At 37.7% G+C, this 23,782-nt stretch overlaps 1 protein-coding gene across 4 annotated transcripts in view; it reads left to right on the forward strand.

The window, feature by feature from the left end:
- The window catches only part of LOC112143843 (vacuolar protein sorting-associated protein 13B), a 292,951-nt gene that overhangs the window by 52,444 nt on the left and 216,725 nt on the right, over positions 1-23,782 (forward strand). For all 4 annotated transcript variants that reach the window (XM_036216063.1, XM_024268054.2, XM_036216061.1 and 1 more), the window contains exons 10-16: positions 2,789-2,911; positions 3,185-3,322; positions 6,315-6,402; positions 9,552-9,737; positions 11,867-12,036; positions 13,137-13,331; positions 16,572-16,696. In XM_036216063.1, coding sequence (XP_036071956.1) covers positions 2,789-2,911; positions 3,185-3,322; positions 6,315-6,402; positions 9,552-9,737; positions 11,867-12,036; positions 13,137-13,331; positions 16,572-16,696 — 1,025 coding nt within the window. The remainder of the gene's footprint in view (positions 1-2,788; positions 2,912-3,184; positions 3,323-6,314; positions 6,403-9,551; positions 9,738-11,866; positions 12,037-13,136; positions 13,332-16,571; positions 16,697-23,782) is intronic.

The following is a 23,782-nucleotide window of genomic DNA, read 5'->3' on the forward strand; positions in this document are numbered from 1 at the left end:
TTATGGATGTTTGTGCTGCTTCCTAACTGGGTCTCCCTATACCGTAAAGATGCTGGGTTGTGTCAGGAAGGGCATCTGGCGTAAAACTCTCAGTGAAAGCTAATTTGCCGTGGTAACTCCTGGCGGGGTACACCGAAAGGTGAATAACAACATAGATGTGCATAGCCCTTGTGCTATCCTAGGCAGGTTTACATTGAAAGTGGGATCATCTGGACCCGTGGCAGACATAAACTACTGTCCACCTTTGTCATGGCAGGGATCACACATCAGTATAAGGGTGGGGTCATCTGGACCCCATAAGAGAGAACAAGGGTTAAAGGCTGTAAAACTCCTCAATATATATTTTATACTTTTTTTTCAAACATATGTGAACATGTTCACACTTTTTTTCTCAGACGGTAACCAAACCCTAAATCAATTTTCTTTAGCTGTTGACATCTGTAAATGGGGCTTTAAAAGTGCCGTCTGTTAGTTATTGCCAAATTTTGGACAAATTAAAATAAACTTGTTTAATTCAAGAAAATATAGTCTAAAACCATCTGTGTGCTGCCCCCTACAGGTTGAAACAAGGTGTTGAATTTTGTGATTGGTCAACTGGTGTAAGTCTCAGAAGTGTGACATCACAATGCTCTGAGCTATAATATAAAAGCCCCGCCCATCTTTGATTTTCTTATTCTGGTTGTTAGCTTTAGCATGGCTTGCAGGTGTTTTGCCTTCAGTTGTCAAAAATCTACTAGCTTACACAACTTTCTAGTGTATACAAAATACAAAATCCTGGTCTGAAATGTCCCAGAGAGAGGCCACAGAGGAACTCTTAGTAATCTAATAGGGCCCAAGCAAATTGAAAAAGATAAATATTATATAAAAACAGTAGGAGAAGTTGTTCTGTTCCTTGCAGTGAATGAACTTCCACTTGGTGGGAGAGTGGAAAGCTCAAATGATGATTTCTCTACAGCCCTATTTTTAAAAATGCTTGACTACACACTCACAAAGTTTAATGAAATAAACAAAATCATCCCAAAAACAACAAAATACGTCTGTACAACATCCACAAGGAAACGATTGAAGCATTGTCCAAAATGGTATTAAATCAAGGATAATTATGACAAAGCAGATTCTGCTGGTTTTTGAAATGATGAAATCAGTTAATTGTCTTCAACCTCAATCTCCCGCTCTTCTGGATGTTACCATGTTAGACCTTTGCAGAAAATAGCAGGAAGTGACAGTAAATGGTGTATACTTGTATAGCATCTTCTACCTTCCTCGAAGGCTCAAAGCGCTTTACAGTCACAACCCCATTCACCCATTACCACACTGATGGTGGCTCTGCTGCCTAACACTGGTGCTACCTCCCATCAGAGACAATGTGGGGTTCAGTGTCTTGCTCAAGGACACTTCGACATATGGGCGGCCAAGGCGGGAATTGAACCCACACTCTCCCGATCGAGGGAAGACCGCCCTACCGCTCCACCACGACCTTTCATTGGGAAGTGACAAACCCCCCAGTATTCTGTTTGCCCCCCAACAGGGCTGACTAGATCCAGCCCTGTTGCATATCTGTAAAATGAATTAACTATGTAGGGTTGGGATAGATTGGCCTTTTCCCACTCCTTTTCAAGGCAGCAGTTCCCAGTGCCTTGAAGCCTTTCAACCCCTTTTGTAAGTTTAGCATGGTTGATAGTCAGTCCTCAGCCTCTTTTTCTTCAAGGGGAGGTGTGTCAACAGGACGGCGGGACCTTCCTCTCACAGATTGGAGACACAGCCATGTCCCTAAAGTGTCAGGCTCTGAAGATGGGCTAGGTATTTGGGGATTTACGATGGGCTCAGGATTTTTAGTAGCTCCTAATCGCACCCGTTTGCATATGAGGAATCATCTCTCCTCTGGGGGGACTGTGAAACATTTCCAGGCCAGCAGTGATGTTTATATTTTGTTAACTATTGAAGATAATCAGAAAGATGACCAAAGAAAAAGTTCTGTTGATTCTCTGCTTTTTTTTATAAAGATATAAATTATGGTGATTACATACAATTTAGATTTAATAATTTTGACAAAACATACTTTTATGGAGAGTAAAATATTGAAAGCTATTTAAGATTTCAGTTGATTTATTCTGGAGTGATATTCCTACCTTTTTATTATTCCTAATTATGTTTCAAAAGTAATGGTTTTAAAGTTTTAAAAATTGTCATTCTGCTAGCTTTATGGACTACTATGGCATTTACTACGATTTTTAAGGTTATTTTGGAGTTTAGCTAAAATGTCAGCTACATGCTAGCTGTTTTGGTTAGTTTAGGCTTTTCTTTTTAATTTTTTTTTAGGCTGTTTTGGAGTTAGGCTAATATTTACACGCTAGCTGTTTTGGCTAATTTTTTTTTTTCATTTTTTTAGGCTATGATGAAGTTTAGCTATTTTTTCAGCTACATGCTAGCTGTTTTTGCTAACTTACGTTTTTTTTTTGTTTGTAGGCTAAGTTGGCATTTTGCGAATATTTTAGCTGGCTATCAGCTTCAGCATTTTCGGTTATCAGCTTCAGCATTTTCGGTTATCAGCTTCAGCATTTTCGGTTATCAGCTTCAGCATTTTCAGCTATCAGCTTTAGTGTTTTCTGCTATCAATTTCAGCATCTTCAGCAGCCAAATTTAGCTTACATCATTCACTTTAGCTTTATCACAGGTAATGCTATTTATCTAGTTTTCAAATGTGCTTCTCTTAATAATCAATTCTTGTGTTTTTAAGTTGATGTGTTGCTGGAAATTATTTGGATTCTAATAATTGATTTGTTTCCAGGTGCTCATGATGGGGGAGCCTTTCTTCGACTGTCAAATTGGCTTTGTGGGCTGCCGAGCTCTATGCCTGAAAAGCATCATGGGAGTGCGGGATTTTGAGGAAAATATCAACCGGCGTGAGGAGGTAAAGTAGGACGAAAAACTCAAGAACATTGAAACATAGACGTTTCAGGGAATAAACAACAGTTTTATGTCAGTTCATATATTCTCAGGAGTAAGTAGTGGTTTTATTAATGCAAGTCCTTTATCTGTATGGACGTACGCTATCTGAAGCTTTCCTGAAATTGTCCTAATTTCTAACGTTTTATTTTTAGATTTTTCTGCTGTAGTATATTCTTAATCTTTCCCTATTTACTATTAAAACCTTCCATTCCTCTCGTGTTGTGTGTCTCTGCAGGATGCAGTCTTCCTGAGTTGTGGGGACAGCCTCAGTATGAAGGGCATGACGTACCTCACCAACTCCCTCTTTGACTACCGGAGTCCAGAGAACAACGGAGTCCGGGCCGAGTTCATCCTTGATGCAGCTAATCACAAGGTCAGAATAAAAGAATCTACAGATGATGAGCAAATCCTCTTGCCAAGGAATCTGTGTAGAAAATTAATCAATTTTCAAAACTTGCCAAATCCCTTTGGGAGTTACGGGGTTGCTGGAGCCTATCCAGCTACTGTCGGGACGGGTGTGGGGGTCACCCTGAACAGGTCACAGGGCATATTTGTAACCAAAATTTATTTTGCTTTATAATAATATTTAAAACCTTTATAACACATGGCTATGACGGTCATCAGTATTAGTGAGTTTTTTCAGACGTGAAGTTTAAAGACAAGCATCGGTGCATTTCCAACCAAGATTAACTTATCCAGAAAAGTCAGTTAAGAACCAGTTCTCATTTACAATGCAGACCAGGTCCAGTGACTTTATAAGAAAACTTAGAGCAGGGTTGTCAAACTCAGTCGCACAGGGGGCCAAAATGCGTGCACGCTCAGCTTATCGTCTCTCTTTCTCTCCGTTTCTTTTCATCCCTGTTAAAAAAATTTCCATTGCAATTCTTGAGGTCTAAGTAAATATTTCCTCTCTCTCTGTGTTTATCACGATCACCGACGGTCCTCCAATCAACTATTTAGTAGCTAACATAAACTGCATGATCCTTGGGTTGTCCCACCATTTGAGAAACACTGCGCAAGAAACAGATTAAATAAGACCATCATTTATTTAATTATTTTATTACCTTCTTTGAAGGCCCAACGCGCTTTACAGTCACAGACACATTCACTCACACACTGTTGTGTCCCCGCTGCCGAACACTGGCGCCAACCTTCCACCAGAGGCCATGTGGGGTTCAGTGTCTTGCCCAAGGACACTTCAACACATGGGGGTGGGGGGCAGGCATGAATTGAACCCACATTCTCCAATCAGGAATTGACCGGTCTAGCACTGCATAACATTATGATAACATAACAACAAAATATAACAACAAAACAAAAACAAGTAAGCTAACATGGAGGTAAGGTAACTGGCAGCCTACTGTGGCACTGGTTGGAAAACAAACAAAAGAATCAACATGCCAGCTCTTGCTTTTTTGTATCAAAGTATTTTCACTCACAGGCTAACACAGGACTGTTCATTATAAAACTGTCAGAAAGCCTTAAAGCAGCTGCTGACAGCAGTGATTCTGCTGTCTGAAGCCTTTGTTTCTGATTATTCTAGGCTCATTCATCAGCGCTCACAGCTCAAGTGTTGCCTCTACCTACAAATGTTCATTACCGCCAATAAAGTACTTGTTTGAATATCCATCCATCCTTCTTCTCCTCTGGCCATACTTGAAAGTTTAACACTGAGGTTTTAGCCTTGATTCATTAGTGTTTTGAAAGCAGTCTGGCTTTGATCCAAAAGCATGCCATGGCCATTAGACACCCCCTTGTAAATATTACTCATTAACCTGTCTCCCTGATAAGGCTCTCCTCAGGCAGGTCTTTGTCCAGAGAAATGATGTGTAAATCTCAGAGTGCTGACAATGTGGGATGTTTTTTTTTTACATTTATTTTTATTTTTACAAATTTCAATATTTTATTGTGCAGTGAAGCATTTTATTTATTTATTTATTTATTTATTTATACTTTGGTTAAATAATAAAGAGACTCGTGTAAAGTTTGAGCAAATTATGCATTTCCATTATCCGGTTCGTAACTTAAGATCACGTATTTATATCTTTCCAACATGGACTCGGGTTATGAGGAATCCTCAAGTAACAATAAATCACAAGTAGAAATAACACTATTTCAAACTTTGTTATTGTATATGCAGATCTATTACCAAAATTCAGACAAAATGCGCTGATTATTTTACATTTGAAAACAAATAATTAATATAAATCAAGTATCAAACATCAACAAAAATACGTATGTATGCAAATTATTTTCTATTGGATTAGTCATCAATGTAAAGCAGGAGTGTCAAACTCAATCGCACAAGGGGCCACAATCCAAAACACAACTTGGGTCTCGGGCCGAACAGGACAAACATTTATTGAACACACACAACTTTAAAACCATAACTTTTTAACATAGTTATGAACTAGATATATAGCATTACCTGTGATAATACTAGTGTGAATGCTGTAAGCTGAATTTGGCCGGTGAAAATGCTAGTGCTGATAGCTGAAGATGATGAAATTGATAGCTACAAATGCTGAAGTTGATAGCCAGCTAAAATATTAGCTAAAGGCTAAATTACTCTATTACTTTTAGGCTTGCTAAAACAGCTAGCATGCAGCTGAAATATTGGCTAAACTAAAGAAACAGTCTAAGAAAATCTTAGTAAATGCTAAAATAGTCCAAAAAACTAGCAGAATGCCAATTTTTAAAACTTTAAAACCGTAGCTTTTGAACATAAATATGATTTTAAAAAAATGCAGGAATATTATTCCAGAATAAATCAATTTAAACCTTTAATAACTTTCAATATTTTGCACTCCATGAAAATATACTTTGTTAAAATTATACAAGTTAGAAATAAGCGCAACATCCTGTCATTAATAAAGAGATAAAATGATCTGGAGGGCTGGATAGAATTGCCTGGAGGGCCGGATCCGGCCCCCGGGCCTAGACTTTGACACGTGATATAAAGCAAGTATAATGGTATCCAGTGTTTTTCTCTTCCTTCTGTTTATTCCTTCACAATTCTCATAGGTTGATCACTCTATTTCAATCTAAGGTTCATATTTAGGAAAAAATTAGTGTGTTAAAAAACACTTCTAATTGTCAGATCACAACACCTCTAGATTTTATTACACCGAGTAGAACGTTTTTATTGTTCCTTTTTTATTTAAATTGGAAGTGTTTAAAATTTGAGGCCAAATAGTTAATGATACGAGTAGCAAGGTAAACAAGCATATTCAACGCTGTGGTTTAGTTATCTCCGATTTGACACTCACTATATCTGCCCTGGCCCCAGTCATTGGCACTCAAAGGCTATCAGCTTGTTTGCACCCTCACTGCCATATTTACCCAGCTCCACTTTTGTTTGACAGGAGACCTACACAGAGATAGCTGGCATGCAGCGCTTTGGGGCTTTCTACATGGATTATCTCTACACAATGGAGAGCAGCAGTGGCAAAGGTATTGTTGAATTCAGTCCTCCTCAGAGCTTGTTTGGTCACCTTGCAACCTCGCCTCTCTCTCTCTTTCTTTCTACCCGTCATGTTCACTCTTCTTCTCTTTTCCCCATGTCTGTCTTTTTCATTCTTTCTCTCCTTTCGTCTCCCTGTCAAACAAGCCCTCGGAGAGAGAGAGAGAGAGTCGGTCTTGTTTCGCTCATGGCCACCTGGTCCTTGACCCCCTCTGTCCTCACTCTCACCCTAAACTTACCTGTGGGGCAACTGTCAAAAGTGTTTAGGCTGCACTGACACATATTTGAGTTTCTCTTCCCTGTTGCTTGTTGAAACACTGTTTCCATTCCCTCTCTCTACCTGTAAGCTCTTGACAACGAGAAGAGGCTTTTCTTACCTAATTGGATGTCAGTCTCGTTGGCAGAAGCCTAAAGACAGTCAGAGTTTCTCATTCCTTTAGGATGTGGATCAGAGTAATCAGAAGCTCCTGTTCACATATCGCTATGTATTTCAGTCAAAAATGTATTCATTTATTTTTATTTTTCTAATGATAGGGATCAGATCAATCTGACAAACTATGATAAATCCACCAAACTGAAGAGCCCGGTAACGTATCTTAAATCATGTTGAGAACTTTAAAACTTAAATTTGTCTAACATCTGTTTACAGATACAACCTTTTAAGTTTCAAATCTTAGTTTCTCATGTTGAAAGCCTTTCTTCAATTTGATGTCTGACCTCATATTTTTAATCTAAATTCAGTTTTTTTCTCCTATCACTTTAAGTTCCTCTACCGTCTCATGAATGAGGCTGAACTTCAGATGTTTGTCTAAATCAGGGGTGTCATGCTCAATCGCACAGGGGCCAAAATCCAAAACACACCTCGGGTCGCGGGCCGAACAGGATTAGCATTTATTGAACACTCTCAAACTACATTAATCAACTTCAACTTTAAATAACTTAATATATTTTAGTCTCCATAATAAAATATGTTGTCAAAATTACACAAATTAGAAATAAAATAAGTGTTAAAGGAAAAGCAATTTTTTTCTTTTATGTCATTTTATATAAAAAATTCAAGTCATAAATATCCCAAAAGGTTTTGCCTTCCATAAAATATATCATGTCACAGTTATACAAGATGACATCAGGCCATTCATTTTTTTAGTTAGAGTTTTTGCCAGCCATTTATTATTTGCAAATTCATAATATGAAATCCCACGCAAAATTGTACATTTAGAACGTTTGTTTTTACCCTTTGGAATCTAGAGTCTAAAACTCAATTCAAATATAGATAAAAACTATCTGTATTTTCAATTTGAAAGACTACCTGCCTACTTATTTGATGTCATTTTAATGAGAACAGTACCTCTCCTATGTGACACTACCTTTATTTGTCATTTTTCATGTTATATTCACACACAAGACATAAAATCCTGCAAAAACAGAAAATTCCATCTGGAAAAATGTGATTCATTTTGCTGTGGAAACCCCGAAAATGTTTGACAAACTATTTTTACAACATAGAATGAAAGTTTTAGGTGTAATTTAATAAAACAACAAGGATGAAATTTGTCAACAAACTAATCAACAGGTTTTTGAATGAAAATACAAAAAAATAAACTATCCAGGCTAAAGTCACACCAGTCAGCCAAAAAATAAGAATTTCTCACTGCTGTCTGTTTGACTTTTTTCCTGAAATTCTGTTTTTTTTTTTATCTTTTTCTTTTTTTTCTCATACATTTATTGTGTTTATGAAAAATAAAAAATACATTTTGGGGGGGGGAATTTTTATCCGGCTGGATTTCCGGTCGACTCGCCTGGAAACTACTCGGGTGGAGGCGTGTCTGTCCATTCTGATCTGCTCACCTCCCGCTACGTCGGTGGGCGGGACTTTCACGGTGAACCGCAGAGTTTTTCAAAGCAGACAGCTCCGTGTCGCCCCACCCCCAAAGCGGGCGCACTGCTGCTGCTCAGCATTACAGCCGTCAAACTGACTTTTATTCTCCGCCTTATTTAATAAAATAGAAGATCGCGTTTGTCCAAAAACTACAAATAAATCCCATATTATCTCTTTAATTGAATAAAATCTAAATCACAGAAAGTAAAAAAAAAAAGTTTATGTTAGACAGAGTTTTATTATGCTGATCCTGCACGGCAGGACGCCTGAGGTCGTTAATACATATTGACTCATTAATTATGCTCTGTTAATCGTGTGCGTTAATGCGTCAACATTTACAGCCCTAATAATAATATACAATGATCAGGGGGACCAGATCCGGCCACGGGGCCTTAACTTTGACACAGGCGATCTAAATGAAAGAAATCATTGATAAATTGTCATCCAGAGTAATCAGAGGGATTTCTCTGAATGAGTTTCGGCTCCGTTTCCGAGGACGACTGCCGCTGCTCCCTCTCAACAGGAGTGCTTCTCTTCTTCAACGAGGAGCAGCAGCAGTCGTCAGCCTAACTAAGGAGCAGGTCACTCCTTCGATTGACTTCAGATTAGACTAATACTGTAGATTTTAATATTGGGAAATGAAGCTCCATTCAAATCCTAGCTAACATTAGCCTCTCCATCCGTCCAGCAGCCCTGTAAGTGCAGCCATATGGTGGACATTAGCTGTAATCCACTGCAGCCACATCTCACTGGGGGGGAAGGGGAAGTGTCAATGCCTGTTGCCCTTTATAAGTTTCCAAAATTGACTGAAAGTTACACCCCCCACGCCCGACCCTTAGAGAAAAAAAGGCAAAATTCATTGCGTTGAATCTGAGCTCCAAGAATGTTCAGGGGTAGATTGTAATGGGAATAAAGCTAGTGGTGACCCTTTGTCCTCTTCCTCTCACTGCCATTCATCCACCCCCTTCTTTTATTTTTAATTTCTCTGTTTTTATTGCCGGGGAGCTGGGTCTTTTAAGTGGACCTCTGGAACACGGGCCTAAGATGAATGAAGGGACAGCTGTGTGAGAGAAGCCAACATTTGGAATATTCATCACTCAAGTTGTTCACAGCCCTGTGTGCTGCTCCCTGCTGCTGTGTTACACCACTGCTGGGTCTGTGGTTCTTTTGTGGGGCGAAAGTGAGATGTTAAAACTATAAAAATAAGAAAGAAGACTTTCAGTATGTAAATGTTCCTCTTCTGGATTCATCTCTTTGCAGGCTCACAGGAGTTCCTGGTGTCGGGGATGGAGGAGGCGGTGGCAGCCGTTGAAGAGACGTCCATCAAGAGGCTGGTGGTGGGACCACTTAACATCAGGCTTCACAGCAGCGCGGTGCACCGCATTCTCAAAATGATTACCTGTGCCATGGACCACGAATATGTGTCCTACTGCAGACCCCAGCCAGGTCAGTGGTTGGATCAACTTCTGGGGCAGCTGGTATTGCAGGATCAGCATTATGTCCTTTGTACCTTTGAAAAAACACTTGGGACAGAAATTACATTTAACAAAGTAACCCAGCAAAATAAAGGTTCAAGCTTCTCTCCACATTTACATCAACGTTCTAAAGTTATAGCAATGCACTACAAGAAAAAAAAAAGAGTTTAAAATCTTTTGAGCTGCAATGAAATCTTTTTCTTTACTTGTTTCTAGGGATGTAACGATTCAGTCAAGCTTTGTTTCTCAGTTTTAGAGTCAAGATTTAGATTTTTTTCACTTGTTTTTATTTTTAACACAATAAAATCAAGGTATTTTAAGGCCAAGTATGTTTTCTTTTTACCCCTTACATCAATCTGCCTGTTTTCCTACTAACGGAAAGGATGGTGAATAAGGTGGATGAACTGCAAGCAGCCATCCTGCAACACACACACAGGCGCACCCGCAAACTCACTGTGAACCTGCATGAAGACATTTCAGTTGCTCTGCATTTTTCTAAATTTTGGCACAGGCCGATACAAACTGATTTTTTACATTTTCTGCATCAATGAACATGTTGACAAGTTTGAATTTTTTTATATTTTTTTATATAGATTCTCTAAGAATCGTTACATCCTTACTTGTTACTAAAAGTTTTTTTTAAGCGCTAAAACTACTGTAGTTCATACACACTGCGAGATGCAAAATCACATCTTTGAACGGCTTCACATCTCCAAGGTAACCTTGAAAATCAAAGCTAATATTTGGAGGAAGCAAATTGTTCTCCATGCTGATATTCTAAATAGGGCTATCACTATCGCATTAATCACGATTGATTCATTACAGGCATTTTTGTGCATCATTTTTGGGTCAGATGGTTACTTCCATGTTCTGCACACCTGAAGGAGCATTGTATCTCGCTCATACCATGGTGTTTTAAGAGAAATATGAACATTTAATACATTATTAGAACTGCAGTCTTGTTAAATGCCTATTTTGTAGTTGAAATTGTTTTTTACAAAAGCAAGCTGTTTAATGCATGGTGAGTCATGTTGTCATGATGACAGCTTCTGCATGAGGCGAACATGAAGTGCACTCAGCACTAGTTCCTTTTTAAGAAAGGTGATTGTCATGAGAAGTTAAAAAAGGCATAATTTTAGAGGGAGAGTTCACCTCTTAGCGCTTGTTTTTCTCCAGATAATTTAGCAAAAGCTTATTTTAAAAAAAATAACAGTCTAAAGAGTTCAATTCCTCTGTGGTGTTTCGTTTCTTCCTTCTTAGATTCTCTTCTTTTCTTCTTTATCCCAGTCTTTAAAAGGTCAAATTATCCCAAACAGGTTAAAGGAAACTATAAAATCACCCTAATGTATTTTCTACTGTCTTGCTCTCGTGATAAACTGTGGAATGAGCTAAATCAACATTCAAATGTTGGTATTTATAAAAAGTTTGTGTACAATAATTTTTGGATTGCTCCAAAAAGTGCTCTTACGGTTTTTTTGATGTGGTAAATTAGAGCAATCTGGACCTGATGTTTTTTTTTTTTTCATTTGTTCAAGATTGAAAAAAAAGACCCCTTGGTGGTGTCAAAGTGTAGGTTAGAAGTCTTTTATAGTAAACAAAAAAACATAATAAAGTCACCTTTTTAGTTTGATTTTGGTCTTTTACTGCTCCACAATATCACAAACTTAAATAAAATACCTCAAAATTAGTTTTTTTACTGCAACTATTGGGTAAAAAATATTGCAATTAAGATCAATTAGATTAATTAATTACAGGTCACAAATAATTGATCACATAAAAAATGAATCCCATGACAGTGCTAATTCTAAGCACCTTAAAGACCTTAATAATGTTCCTGACTTCCTTCAGTTTTCCTGCTTTGTCAGGATGACGTCATGAAGAACAGAAGCTTAGAACTGTTGTTACTTCACACTTAGCTTGGATGAGACATGAATGTCTTCTCTATTTTGAAGAGATTTACTTAGTTGCCTTTTTTTTCAAACACTTAGGATTTTTTTTTACTTTTTTTATGTGTGGTGTTAGTGATCTTTTAGTAATGTACCAACTCGACTGATAAGTTTTAGTAAAAGAATACGTTGTCTTGGCTGACTTTCTTCTCAGAAACCATTAAGGAAAGCTCCGGACCAGCTACTCCAGAGGAGATCTCAGACTTGGAGGAGTTCATCCCGACCAGACTCACTTGTCTCACTTTGCTTCAAGTGTCGGTCACCGTCTCCATGGCAGAGTTCAACCTTCTTCACACACTAATGCCGGTCATCATGGGTCGTAAAGTAGGACTTGCTGCTCTTATTTTCCTTTGATTCACATTCCTGATATCTGTTGCTTTCCTGAAGGTGTTTTAAAGAGATATTTCAGTGCTTTGACTCCATATTGGTCTTTTTTTTTATAGCAACAATGACTCTGGCATTTTGAATAGACTCCTACTACATGTTTTGTTAAAAAAGGGAAAATTTGGGAATTTTTCACCTTTTTTCTGTCTTTCTTTCTTTTGTTTTTGCAACACCAGATTTAGTTTAACTTTTAGATTATTTAAGAATTGATCCACTTTTCAGAACTGTGTTTTAGCAAATCCGATTGTAGTCTTTTTTTCTATGATACTAATATACTAAAACATCCACTGTGTCCGTTTCTGTTTAATGGGATGGAATAGATGATGAATAGATTTATAGAAGCTCTTCTGGAGAAGAGATGGGGGGGGGATGTTTTGGGGTTAGGCTAATATTTATGCCACACCCACGCTGTTTTGGCTAACATAGGTTTTTTTCTTATTTATAGGATATTTTGAAGGTAAGCTTTTTTTCAGCTACATGCTAGCTGTTTTGGCTAACCTAATTTTTTAAGGCTGATTTGGCATTTAGCTAATATTTTAGCTGGCTATCAGCTTCAAGGTTTTTAGCTATCAGTTTCAGCATCTTCAGCTATCAGCTCTAGCATCTTCAGCACCCACATTCAGCTTACAGCATCCACACTAGCATTATTGCAGGTAATGCTATATATCTAGTTCATAATTATGTTAAGTTCAGTTTTAAAGTTTTAAAAATGTAGTTATAGAGTGTTTAATAAATGTTTATTGTGTTCAGGTGTGTTTTGGGTTTTGGTCCCTTGTGTGATTGAGTTTGACACCCTGATGTAAAAGGATTAAATCAGTGCTGAAAGCATCAAATCCAAGGACCAATGTTCTTTTGTGTTTTTACTGGCAAAAAACTTTGTTTAGTTTTCCCATTAAAAATATTTTTTAACCAAAAAAGAACAAGATTTTGAAATAAAAATCTAAAAAAAACAAGTAGATTTTGTAATCAAATATATTAAATTTTTAATTGTGTTCAAATCATTTTTGACTCTTTTTGCCCTTTCTTTTTCAATCCTTCAGGCTGGGGGGGTACCAGCCTCTGTCCCCGTGTTCCACCCACTGCACCCTCTACCTTCTGTGCAGTTCCAGGTAGAACGGGTAAATGTTGAACACTCGGTGCCAATGTACGGTCCAAAGCTGGTCTCTGCCGTCAGCAGTCTCAGTCAGCCCCCAGACAACCTGCTGCATCACTGCTATGCACATCTCTACCTCAAGGTAAGCATCTGCATCAGCCAGTGGTTTGTCCTAACCCCAAAAACAACAGTTTTTAGAATTTTGATCAACACCCAGATGTCAGCCATAACCTATGCTTTAATTAACAGGAAACCTTTTTGTCTTTGAGATCACATTTTGGTAAAACTCGGTTTGCTGGTCATAGCTGTTAAAATACAATTACCAAAAAAACAACAAAAGAAGGTTCATTTAAACCAAGTACATGTTTTTTTTTTTTTTAAACTATTTAGTCTCTTCAAATTGACAAAGGGAATCTACATCTTCTAAGCTTTCTTTGCTCTGGTTTGCTTTGACTGATGGATTACTACACTGTTGGACAATGCCCTAAAATGACCCCAACGACCCCTTTTAAAGACCTTAATGACCCCTCATCAACTGGTCATAAAATACCAAGAAGCTCTAAACTGGCTGATGAGCACCAGCCCATCTCTGAACTATATCAACGTTATTATCTACCAGGTGAAGGGGAGTAGGAAGCTGTCATGATGCTCTTCCTACAGACACCGACTTCTGTTACCCTGGATCTCACATTATTGGGTACAAAGGCTATTTTGCTGCTTACACTAAAAACACCAGCTTTATTTTTTAATAAGGATTACTTGAAATCTTGACTGCAGTCTGTTTCAATGAACATTTATACCAACTAAATGATCATTAAATAGGAACCAAAAAGTGATTTTAATGTCAAATAGCTAAATTTGTTGATTATATTTATAGTTATGAAGTAACATTTTAAAATGTAAATGTCTAAAATATAACCTGACCTTTAAAGTTTTTCCTTAAGCTCCACGATCTTTGATTTTTGAAGAACCCTCACCTTTGACATTGTTTACCACACCTGAAATGTGCTCATTTCTTCAGAACATTTGAGAGTCTAATTTGTTCAGTCTTGCCTGGTGAGCTCGAAGGACTTTTACTGGATCTCAGGCTGATGGTCCTTATCACAGGTTCACCTCAGGGTCAACAGTCAACTGGTCAGTTGCTCAAGAGTATTTTAGCCAATCAGCATGTTTGGATCAAGGCTCTGGGATCCTGGAGGTCACTTTGGCTGCAACCAGTGCAGGAAGTGATGGTGAAGGGTTCTTAACTTAGTCTAATCTTAATCCGTGTTTTATTGACACTGGTCATCAGAGCTTTGGTGTTTGTCTTGGCAGATATTGCTAGCTTTTGTCCCACTATTGTTTTAACATTTGTTAGGGTATTTCTCTTTTTAAATTAAAGACTAAAAATGTGTTGACAAAAGTACATTTTAAAAAGAACTATAACTCTCTGTGTAGCTTTTTCTACACAAAGACTATTCAAAGTGCTTTACAGAGGTTCTTAAAACACTAGATGTTAATTTAAGAAAACAACCAAAAATAAATGTAAAAAAAGAGACATGACTCACAAACACATGACCTGAAATAACAACAGTGAGTTTAAATTAGGGGTGTCAAACTAAATCGCAAAGGAGGCCAAAATCCAAAACACAACAGGACAAGCATTTATTGAACACACTAAAACCAAAATTTTAACACTTTAAAAATGTAACTTTTCAGCATAACTATAAATAAAAACAGGCAGAAATTAAAGATAAAAAAAAAGCTAAAAAAAGCGGGCGAGGCTTATTGGAGCTGGTCTGAGCGGCGGAGGCGTGGCTTGGATCTGTGATTGACAGGTTAGCTTTATGAAGCTGTAAGACTAGAATGTGCAGTTATTGCAGTATTTACAGCTGTGTTTTTAGATAAAATAAAAATGCAAATATACTACAGCATCAATAATTTTCTGAGCTTCAATTTGAGCCGTGTTTTGTGAAAATCAGTTAAAAAATGAGGGAGCTAGCCTGATTTTTGTGGTTGATGCCTGCATGTCTTATATTGTAACAGCTGCGTTCTGTTGATGCGACTCAATGCAAAGTATTGGCGCCTGTGTGCACATCTGTCTATAGTAGCGAATAGTCAAGGGCCAATCCAGTAACATATATCAATGCTTAAGACGCTGCTATTGTAATGCCCGACAGCGGGGCTGCTGGTGCAGCTGAGGGCTTACAGGTCTGAAGGAGAGCCGTGTCTGAGAGTGGTAAAATGCTGCTAGCATTATAGCTAATAAAGGCTAGCATTTTAAACGAACAATCCCAAGCAAAATATTCATTGTAAATCCATCACCCGGACAGAGTTTGCTGGATATAATTCCAATAGCACTCGACCTCTGTTCCCCAATGGTCAAGTCCAGTGGAAAGTTGTGTAAACTAGTAGATTTTTGACTCCTGAAGGCGATACACCTACAAGCAATGCTAAAGCCAACGACCAACTGTAACAGATTCAAAGATGGGCGGGGCTTTTATTCTGGAGCTGCAGAGCATGGTGACGTCAAATTCTGGGACTTACACCAGTTGAGGAATTGCAAAATTTAACTGTAATACCTTGTTTCAACCTGTAGGGGGGCATCACACAGCCGGTTTTAGACTATATTTTCACAAATTTATTTTCATTTGTCAAAGAATTGGCAACAACCAACAGACAGAACTTTTAAAGCCCCATTTATAGAGGTCAACGGCTAAATAAAGTTGATTAAGGGTTTGGTTACCCTTTAACCCTTAAATAACTTTCAATATTTTACTCTACAAGTTATAAATTAGCACAGGATAACATCGGGCGATTAATAAAAACAAAATAAAAGGATCTGGAGGGCCGGATAGAATTACCCGGAGGGCCAGATCGTTTTACCAGTTTTGCTTCTTCTGTACCCTGAGTTGGTTCTGTGTGGGTTTTGTAAAAGTAAAGTTGAGAAATTTTAGAAAAGTTTTCTCTGACTTAAAAAGTTAACTTGATTGTGTGTTTAAAGTGTTTTGCATTTAAACCTGTATTTTGTAATTATAAAGTTCAACTTAACGAGCTAAAAACCTACATTTTATACATGTCCTCAGACAAAGAGAGCTAAGCTGTTTAACCCAGTCTCTGTCACAACCGAAGAATCAATTTTGAAGAAACAAATCAATTCCATCTTTCATTAATCAAAAATCATATAAAAGGCATAGAAACCTTATGATTGGGTTTTTTGTGACAGCCTTTTGACAATATTTTTGTTGAAACTTCTGATAATTTAAGCAAATAGATTTCTTCTTTTTTCAAAGTATTTAATTGAACTAGCAGGGGTACATTGATCCTCTTTCATTAGAATTGCATGTTCAGCCTGATGCCATCGTGGTCTTGCTACTTCTGTTTTCTGTGTCTGTTTTCGTAGGTGTTTGGATTCCAGGCTGGCTTGACATGCAAAGATAGTACAGGGGACTTTCGGCCTCTGCTTCCCATCATCCCCTCCTTCAGTACTGCCCTCTATGGAAAGCTGATTGAGTTGCCGGCCTTGTGGTGAGTTGAATTGTACAATATCTGGAATATGAGAAATCCTGGAAAGTGGGAAAGCTGCATGTTTGCTGCATTTTTGTACTTTATCAGGGATACTTCCATGCAGAGTCTGTTTGGCTTGGACCAGTTGAATGGTCTGCTTTGTTTGGGCAGGTGTTTAGGCTTATCTGATCTCTGGTGTGGGCCAAACAAGCCTACAGGCTCACCTGAAAAGCTCAGTTTGCTTTCAAGTGAACCCTGGTGTGGTTCACTACAGTGTGAACGCAACAAGCTATCAGTAAATGATATAGTTTGAAAAAGAATTCCTGAAACCACAAATCTGAAGAATTAAAGTAAAAAAAATGTGAATAAAAATGTGTTGTTGGTAAGATGGAGTTTGTTTGAGGGCATAAATGCGCTCTCCAGTGGATGGTATGCAGAGGACTAACGGGACTTTTTTCTTTAAGTATCTTTTTTCTTCCTGGTCAGCAGTTGTTTTGGGAAATATTGCCCCAAATGAGCAGCTGTTGAAACTGTTTGGCATTAAAAGAGCTTTGGTTTAGTAAACCCTTTAACACTGGAGCTCCGGTGTTTATGTTCTTTGATTTACTGTAATTTTTTAATTGTTAACAGGATAATTGGATTCGATTCACTGTTCGATTCATTCCTGATCTTATTCATCCTGGTCAGAAGACTGCAGCCGTGCAGCGCACTTCTTACAGAAGACTGCTGCAATAAAGGAGTTCTGATAAAGGAGCACAGCTGTACTCTAAAATCCAGTCAAACTCAACTTATGATCTTTCAGTCATGAAATAAAAATAATGCATAATAACAATATTAAAGTTAAAAAAAGCTTACAATTTTAAGCCTCCAATTTCTAACAAAAAAAGATTTTAAAACGCATTCCTTCAGTCGACTTACTTAAGTAATTGTTTGGATTGACCCCTGATGTTCACGCTCACACGAACCTGCCCTGTGACCGCTCTCTCACACCTTGCAGTCAAAGTGGCTGTTAAAGGAGAGAAGCTGTTCTGGAGCACCACCTGGACCTTTAGATTTAAACGGGACAAAAATGCACATGGTTTTGGCTTTGACTGACCTCCACAGTTTTCATTGTATTATATTTAGTCTGGCATAGAGATGACTGAAAGGCTTTCCTTCAGACCCTGGAAAGAATCTACTGTCCTTTGCTGTTAAAGAATAGTTTTTCTAATCCCCCCTCATTCAGCCCACTAACTGTCCTTGGTGTGCAGTTTTCCTCACACAGACAATTCAGATGCAACTAGATGCTCTTCTTCTTCACATGATGTTTCTACTGTCCACTCAGACCTCCCCACCTCATTCTTGGCCTTGTGTTGGAGTGATCCTTCAGAACATTACAACCGTTCAGGCCCCTAACGAATCCCAGTCGGTGTTAAAATGTGGAAAGGTCTTGCAGTGAGAAATTACTGTGTGTCAGAAAATTCACTAAACTTCTGTTAGGTTTCAAGAAAAAGGGTCACATCTTTTAGCTGATGAAGGATGGTGGACGCGGCCTTCATAGGCCCCTTAATTAAAACTATAATCTGACCTTTTTTCATTAAAGTTTTGCTTTTTTTATTTTTTGGGCTGATAAAATCTTTAAATATGTAAATTGTTCTTGTGTAGCTGCTTAGATAAACACACTTGTCTTGTCACAGTTTACACTATTGAGGCTGTTTTCAATTTAATTTTTGGGAAAATGTCAGAGCGATCAATGGTTGTCGTAAAATGACAATTAAGATTGATATGCAGTCATTTTTTACATAGAAGTATTTGACTTCTTCATCAGCTTGCTGCCAAACCTTCAGTGTTTCCACTTCATTGAATTTTCCTCTCCCAGTTGTGAAGTCTCTCTTGATGTTTCCGACACTTGAACTTTAAAGTAGTTGCCAGTTTTTCTCTCTGTCAATCTCTTTGCTATAGATAATAGCAGAGCAACATTATGGTGCTATGTTCAGACCTCTGTCAGCTCAAAATTGACGTGACTCATATTTGACCCTCTTCTGTCAAAACTGGAGGCTGCCAGAAACAGCTTTACTGACTGGCGTGTCCCTGCAGTCAAACTCTAAAGAACAGCTTTGTCAAGTTACTGTTGTTTAGTTACTATGGAGCCAACATTTTCTAAAATAAAAACACTGTTTAATTAGATAGTTCAGATTCCCAGTGATGAATGCAAACTCTGACCACACACCTGTGAGGGGCCAAACTGTTTTTCTACATGAAAACAAACATTGGCTTCACCCTTTCCTCCACTATTCTAGAGACATACAAATACAGCAGTTGTAGGGAAAGGATGTTATAGGTACCACCTGCATTGATCTCCCCAAAACCCAACTTCCATTCTCACCTAGACACATAGACACATGTGCACACACACCTGTGCCGAAACCATATAATATTCCTGGTGCTGGCCCACCTGACAGCAGGAACATATGGAAGCAGGCTGCAGCCCACCAACTAACCAAGACACCAGCAGCAGCTCGGTGTGGTTTGTCGCATTGCAGGTCATAACTCAGGCCTGTGCCAGCTTTTATGTGGCACTTTTAGCAGCCCCTATTAGTTGCACAGCTATTTCTTAGGGGATAATTTCTTCAAGCATGTGGAATTACAGGTGTATGTTATACAGCCTTGGAAAACCGACTTGCTGTTTGAAAGGAAGAATGCTGGTTTTCCCTTGATAACTCATTATTGGTCTAAGTTGTTGGGTTGTCGCAGGTTCGTCCAGTTTTAGTACTACCTGTTAGATTTTATTTTATGTGAAATGTAGAAGTCCTTGACTGTGTCTGGACTTATAGTCTAGACTTCGTATTAGCTCATATTGTGATTTATGGAGTCTGCTTGAGGAATCTGAGGCATGAGGCTTCTGGTGTGATTGTAATGCCTCATTACTCCTGTTCATAGTTGGTTATAGAAAGCAGCTTCTGGTATATGTCTTAAAGTGCAGCCAAGAACTGGAAAACAAACTTCTTTTTAACTCAAGAAAATCCTTCTAAAAACTTGATGAATTCTTTGAATAACATTCAGGGTCGGTGTTTGAGGCACATCTATTTACCATGATGTAAAACGACCCAAAGAAGGAAGAAATGTTAAATATTGATTTGAATTATTGAGACCTTTGTATTCACTTATTGTTGTGTGAATTCTTTGCAGCATTCACACAATAATAAGTGAATTTCTCCTGCACTATTCCATATGTTTTTTGCCAAATAAAAACTCAATCACACTTCAGCGATTTCGGTAATCTTGGTATGAAAACGTATAGCTCGTTCAAGACATTCCTGATTACACTTTTAGTATTCATGAACTTCAGAGTTTTTGAAATATTGAGCAAAATATTCCCCATAGAAAATGAATGAGAAATTGCCAAAATCTTTCAAAACCTTGTGCTCTTTGAAACCTGTGAATTTCCACTTGTACCTTCAGCTAGAGACACCGTTCAAACTTTAAAATGGTTTTTTTTGGGTAATTTGAAGTTTATCTTTTATTTAGCAAGGTGCTAGCTGTTTATGGCCAATTTAGAATTGTTTTCCAGTTTTTTTGGCTAATTTGGAATTTAGCTAAAATATGAGCAAAATTTGAAATTTTTAATTTTTTTTAGACTAAGCTGGAGTTTAGCCAATATTTTAGTATTATTCTAGCTGTTTTGGCAGAATTATATTTTTTTCCCAGTTTTTTCAGGTTAATTTGGAGTTTAGCTAAGATTTTTAGCATTGTGAAAAATGCAAATTTTTCCGCATTTAAAAAAAATGGCAAATTTAGACATTTTTTCATTTTTTGGCAAATTTAGAGTTTAGCTAATATTTTAGTAATATGCTAAAATATTAGTAAAATGAGACATTTGCCCATTTTTTAGACTAAGTTGGAGTTTAGCTAATATTTTAGTACTACGCTAGCTGTTTTGGCAAAATTAGTTTTTGGCAAATACGTTTTTTCAGGTTAATTTTGGGTTTAGCCAAGATTTTAGCAGCATGCTAGCTGTTTTTGTCTAATTTAGACATGTTTTCATTTTATGGTCAGTTTGGAGTTGGCTAATATTTTATGCTAAAATATTAGCAAAATTAGACATTTTTCAGTTTTTTGGGCGAATTTGGAGTTTAATTAATATTTTAGAATTATGTCAGCAATTTTGAAAAAAAAAAATAGGTTTTCCTTTTTTTATTCTTTTTTGGCAAATTTGGTATTTAGCTAATATTTTAGCTTTGAGCTTCAGCATTTTCAGTTATCAGTTTCAGCATTTTCAGCTATCAGCTCCCACAACCACATTCAGTGTATGCACACTAGCATTATCACAGGTAATGCCATATATGTGGTTTCAGTTTTTTTGGCCCTGAACCAAACCTTTGGAGTGATGAGAAATGAACTGCAGTTATGATGGTGTTAAGCTCCCTGCGTGATGAAATCAAAGGAAGTTGTTATGGAACAATAAAGGATCATTTAAAATGAAACCAAACATTTAAGTTACAGCATGACTGTCATCCTGCTCAGCTTCAAATTGTTGTTAGAAATTTAGATTTTGAAAAAAATTCCAAGTCACCCAGTCCTTTCCTGCTGTTTAAAAAACTCATTAAGTTGAGTGAACGCGGGTTTCATACATTAGCAGGTGTGTCCTAAAAGCCCAGCGTATGATGGCATATGATGTAATTTTGTTGCACTTCTTGTGCTGGACTATTGAAGTGTGGAGGGTTGCGAGCTGCAAGGTAAAATGTCCTGTTTTGTGCCGTAGAGTCTATAAAATACTTTGGCCAAGTCTGTGGTGAGGTTTGTTTTTCCTCCCATTCTCTGCTGTCGGACAGTTTTATTTGATTTTATGGCTGACAGAGATAAATGGACATATTGAGGAAGGTTGTTTTAGGGAAATGGTTTCAGCAAATTAAACAGACATGCTCTTAGTGACTGACATTCACGGTCAAAGGAATCTTTGTGTCTGCTTTTTAACGGTTAGCGAATTTGCAATCGTGCTACCGTGTAAAGTTTGTGTGGTTTACGGTACACAAACTTTAGCTTAAATAAACACGGATCCAGCCCAGATATGTATTTTATATATGCTGTAATGCTTTCAAGGGACCATATTCATTCAGTCCAAGAACATCCATTTAATTTTAACTTGACCGTAAAATGTTTTGGATGTAAAGATGAGAGCCAAGCTGTAGATTTAGGAGCAGCTGGAGATGTTTTCACTTGACGGGAAGACTATTAATGCCTGAATTAGTCATCTGAGGAGCTGAGGCTTCAGGGAGGGGAAAACAGTGGGAACTGGGGAAGGATAGATAGATTATCAGCTCTGAGTGGATTATCATATCCTGTGGTGTGCGTTCATGTCCTGTCCTCCACACATGGCCTCTGTTTTTTCTCCGATATTTTTTGTCTCTCAAAAACAAGAAAAACTTAAATGCAGAAACATTGTTTTATAACTGAATTTTGTTTTTTTCTACATAAATATTTGGTTAGAAAAAAATGAATGTGTCTTCTGTTAAAATTGGTGAAGGTTTAATTCCCTAATAAAAAAAGAGAAAAAAAGGAGTGAACAGCTGGTGCTTGAGTTGACTCCTTACAGCTTTCATGGTAAACTGATGTGCAAAATTGTAAATGCCAATCCTTGCAGACTTGGTGCAATAGTATTTGTATTCTGTTGAAAGATTTAAATTACCCTTGTAAACCTAAGCAGAGCTGCTGTTTTACAGAGACGGAAAGTTGCATTCACACACACACACACACACACACACACACCTCACTGTGCTTTTACTTTAACGCCTGAAGAACCGCATCATTGCAATTTTCTGGACTGGCACTCTGCAGCTGTCAGCAGCACTTGATTAAGACATTTCTTTTAGTAATCCCTGTTTAATGAAGCTGTCTCCAGAGAGTCAATCTCTGTGTGTGCTGTCATATGTATCTGTGTGAGGTAGTTAGCACACATATATGTGAATTTGAACCTATAGCACTGTAATCCAGATGTGAGGAAAAGGATCTTCCTCTTTGTGAGAGGGTTGAAGAGGAAGTGGAGTGTTTTTTTCTTTACCAGTAATTATAAAATGCACACATGCAGCACCTTTGGCTCCAACAGCCGGAGAACGGTCCCTAAACTGTGGCTCCAAATGTAATCTGTGGCTTATTTTTCCTTTTAACAAAGGTTTGGAGGAGAATAGAGGTATGTACAGCTGGGGGTAATTGATTATATTCCATGGAGTACTTCAGATTAAAAAAATAATAAAAAAACAATGTCTACATGGATAAATAAACAAAAAATATTTTTATTTGAAATGTTCAAAAGACAATTAACATTTGAATTTTAGATCCCTAGACCCCAAACAGTGACATTACACATGTTGCATGTGACGCCAGACCAACATTTCCCACTAAAAGCTAATCGACTATTAAATTAGTCAATTACTTTTTTAATAGTCAACATAATCGCGGCTGATGTTGAAGACATTTTTAACAAGCATTTTCGGCCATTCAGACATCATGGTTGTTTTTGGTCACTTTGGCAGAAGTGTCACACTCATTCACATCCTATGCAGGTCATTCACAATTGACTGTATGTGAGAACTGGACTGAGTGAGTGTGGAATCATTCATAGAAAATGCCGTACTTCCTTCTCCAGCAAAATGAAACAACCGCTGCCATATTGGAGCCAGACTTTGTCAGTAACTAGTGATTGGTCTGAGACAACATTTTGATGGCAATCACTCTGGCCAGTCAGGAGTGAGCTTGTAGAAAGTCCACACCTCTTATAAAAAAAAAAAAAAGATTGGATTATCAAGAACATATTAGAAAGAGATATCAGAACAAGAATGGTTATTCTGACTAATAGAATGAGTGAGCAATAGCAGTTTATTTCTCTATACAAGTCTATGCGATTTTGGCTTATTGGACCTCCTATTTGGAGAGGGGTCACATATACAGTCAATGGTCATTCCGTCCTCTAGAGGTAATCTCATCCTTCTGAAACCAACATTGTCATTTCAGAGGATAGAACTGTTCCCTGGTAATAGAGATATGGGATTACCATTGGTTGCTGAATCTCATTTTTCCAGAAATAAAAATGATTAGGGGTGTTGCGGATCACGGATTATCCGTGGTCCGTAC

Source organism: Oryzias melastigma, linkage group LG16, assembly GCF_002922805.2.
Source record: "Oryzias melastigma strain HK-1 linkage group LG16, ASM292280v2, whole genome shotgun sequence".
Classification (NCBI taxonomy): domain Eukaryota; kingdom Metazoa; phylum Chordata; class Actinopteri; order Beloniformes; family Adrianichthyidae; genus Oryzias; species Oryzias melastigma.